General features: G+C 42.5%; 1 protein-coding gene across 1 annotated transcript; it reads right to left on the bottom strand.

Annotated features, from left to right (window-relative positions):
- Nucleotides 1–366: 366 nt before the first annotated feature.
- LOC141284925 (mRNA decay activator protein ZFP36) lies at nt 367–2,421 on the bottom strand. The gene is made up of 2 exons (XM_073817954.1): nt 2,278–2,421; nt 367–2,175 (listed from the first exon to the last, which is right to left on the bottom strand). The coding sequence occupies exons 1-2, from the start codon at nt 2,308–2,310 to the stop codon at nt 1,243–1,245; spliced, it is 966 nt and encodes a 321-aa protein (XP_073674055.1). The 5' UTR covers nt 2,311–2,421; the 3' UTR covers nt 367–1,242.
- Between the last annotated feature and the right edge of the window lie 617 nt (nt 2,422–3,038).

Here is a 3,038-nt window from a genome sequence, read left to right as displayed (position 1 = left end):
AAGCATGCAGTGCGTAGGTTTATGTAACGCACAACGCTGTCGTGCTTGATAAGATCTTTGTGCACTCCTTTAAACTGGCCAACTTACAGATCTCGAAGCTGACAATGTCACTAGAAAAGCAGGACAGATTTTAATCTGTACAGACAGCTATCGGTTGCTTCAGACTTTGTTTTGTCATATACATAGCAGTCTGGGAGATGCAGGTCAGATCTCAGTGTTGTTGTGTGAAATATCTCTGTGTGTATGCCAAATATGTTCAGAGTATTTACAAAACAGCATTTTTTTCTTAGGAATGTGATGAAGTGATTTTGAAATGTAAGTAGTGTGATGGTGCATTTGGTAGAGAAAACATCAAGTTCAATACAGTTGTTTTTCACAATTTGCATTTATTATTTTGGTCAATTGAAATCGTTCCCATCATTGTGTGTCAACACTTGATTTTTTTTTTTTTTCAAAGGCCATGACACGTTGATAAATAAGTAAAAAATACATTGCTATACCTTCAATAAATACTCAATAAATATATTAGTTAGGTCTATACAATTACAAAAAACATTGCAAACGCAGCAAACTATTCTACAGAAATACTGTACTGTTACAGTCCCTGATAACAGACAAGTTTCCTTGAGTAAGGACCCAACCAGGGTTGTCAAAACATTAACTTGACAGCTCTTGTCCAATATAAATATACGGTTTTTAGGTTTGTTTCTTAGTTTTCTTGTACAAAACAGGTACCTAACATCATAATGCTTTGGTTAAAAATGCTACATGGAAACATTCACCCGGTATTGGTTTGTAAAGTGCATTCTTTGTGAGTGAATGTATGGTCATTTTCTCAAGTTTGTCACATTGTTGGTTGATATACACAGGGTGCAAATTATTTGGGGAGCTGACTTCTCCCACAAAACGGCCAACCCCTTAATTCACACACTGGATTTATGATATATACGCATACATATGCACATATATATTTGACACAAGCTCTGCTTATGCCACTAGCATAGGTTATGATATGTTAAGGCACTTGTCTGCAATGCTCACGTTGAAAAGCAAGAAAAGCAAAAGCAAATGGAAGACAATATCACAGAAAATATAAAAAACAATGCCTGCTTAGGTTTTGGAGGGCAGCTTGGTATCAAAATAATCTCCTTTAGCAATATCATAATAAATTAACAGTATTAAGACTCCTTGCACATTATGTTTTGTCTGATCGAATGATTAGAAGGAATAGCGGTGAAGTCCTTAGTCAGACACAGACATCCGGGCGAAAACAGAGAGGCGCTTCCCATTCGAGCCGTCGAAGGTGGGAGACTCAGAGCCGCTGGAGCTGCCGGTGCTGCTGTAACTTTCGCGGTCTGACAGCGAGTCTTCTGAGGAAAAACGTTGCAGGTTGGCTTTGCCCAGGTCTTCCTTCATGTACAGCCCGTTGCTGGAGCCCTGGAAGTTATTTCCGTGTCCGCAGACACATCGTGACTGAGTCTCAGGCGTTAAGGGCGCGTTGTTGTAGATATCTCCGCTACTGTGACGGCTGAAGGGGAACATGTCGCGAGAAGAATCGCTGAAGACCGGGGACAAGATTTCAGCGGGAGGGGGAGAGACCGAAGGCGCACGGGTGAAGCTCAGCTGCTCGTATAAAGTCGGGGGAGAGTTGCTGCGGGTGAACCCAGCGAAGCTAACGCTTTGACGCAGCAGACGGGGGTTCTGCTCAACCCCGGAGTTTTTCTCCTCGTGGATGAAGTGACAGCGGCTTCCGTACGGACAGTATCCAAACTGGTAGAAAGTGCGACAGGCTTGAGTTTTGTACTTGGGGTGGCGGTACAGACCTCGCAGCTCGTTCTCGCCATGGGCGAACTGACATTTGCTGCCGTATTTGCAGCTGCCGTGCTCTTGGAAGCTTCGACACAGCTCGGTCTTGTACCGGTTTGAGGGAAGGGGTGCCAGGGGAGGAAATCCGGGAGGTGGGGGGACGTCTAGGGGCTTCATTTTGTTAAAGCTGTCAGTCAGACTCATGGATCGGTCTGCTTTGAAGGTAAACTGGGGTTTGCTGGGCGCTCGGTCGCTCCAGGCGTCCACTGGCCAGACGTCGTCGTTGAGCCGCTCGGAGCTGATGCTTTTCGGTCCGTTCGGGCGGGATAGGTTTATAAACGGCTCATCTAATCCCAGGTTGATGAGATTCTAAAAGAAAAGAATAACAATGTGAGTGTGTGAAACACATGCAATTTTAAAACAGTCCCCAAACAAAACAAAACAAAACACACGTAACTCAATTGAACTTACCCGTATGAGACTTTCGCCCAGCGTATCGGACATAGTGAAGTGTTGTTGCGAAGGAATGTTGGTGTCAGAAGTTGCGAACGAGCGCTGAAAGCGTTATGCTGTTTTCAACAGGCTCTCCAGCGCCTTTTGTATGCTCATGAGCAATGAGAAGAGAAAAAAAGAAGAAGAAAAAAACAAGTGGGAGGGGCGATATTCCCGTATGCCGCTCCCACCGATTGTAAAGCACGGCTTGAGTATTTTTAGCCAGTGGCAAAAAAAAAAAAAATGTTTCAGTTTCACCGACAGGCAAAACAAGAGAGTGGTGTGATTAATTTACAGTAACCTGTCTGATAACTGCCCCCGACAGACGTTTCCCATGGCCTACAGAACTATGTCTGGTTGAGAACGATACTGTTTATGTTTTCCAGCATGTGTTTTTCTTACCACATCACTGCGGGACGAAAACGAATTCACAACAGGTTGAAGTAATTAGGAACAACTTTATTTAAATAACATTTTTCATGTCTTTCTTGAATACTTAATTATTTTTACTGGTCAAGGACAACATTCCCAACTCATATGTTTACGAATAATGGCCATTACTGAGGTAAATCTATACTAATATCACAAATCTATCTATCTATCTATCTATCTATCTATCTATCTATCTATCTATCTATCTATCTATCTATCTATCTATCTATCTATCTATCTATCTATCTATCTATCATATCTGTATGGCGTAACAAGCTGGAAAATGCACAGTAAGATGGTTAATATTA

The sequence above is a fragment of the Garra rufa genome, chromosome 14 (genome assembly GCF_049309525.1).
Source record: "Garra rufa chromosome 14, GarRuf1.0, whole genome shotgun sequence".
NCBI classification, from domain to species: Eukaryota; Metazoa; Chordata; class Actinopteri; order Cypriniformes; family Cyprinidae; genus Garra; species Garra rufa.
The sequence above is the reverse complement of the archived record's forward strand: the minus strand, read 5'-3'. Positions and strand labels throughout refer to the sequence as shown.

Coding starts and splice junctions, on each gene's coding strand:
- LOC141284925 (XM_073817954.1), bottom strand. CDS start 2,310: ATGTCCGATACGCTGGGCGAAAGTCTCATACGG. Junction 2,176..2,277: donor TGGGCGAAAGTCTCATACGG/GTAAGTTCAATT, acceptor CTTTTCTTTTAG/AATCTCATCAACCTGGGATT.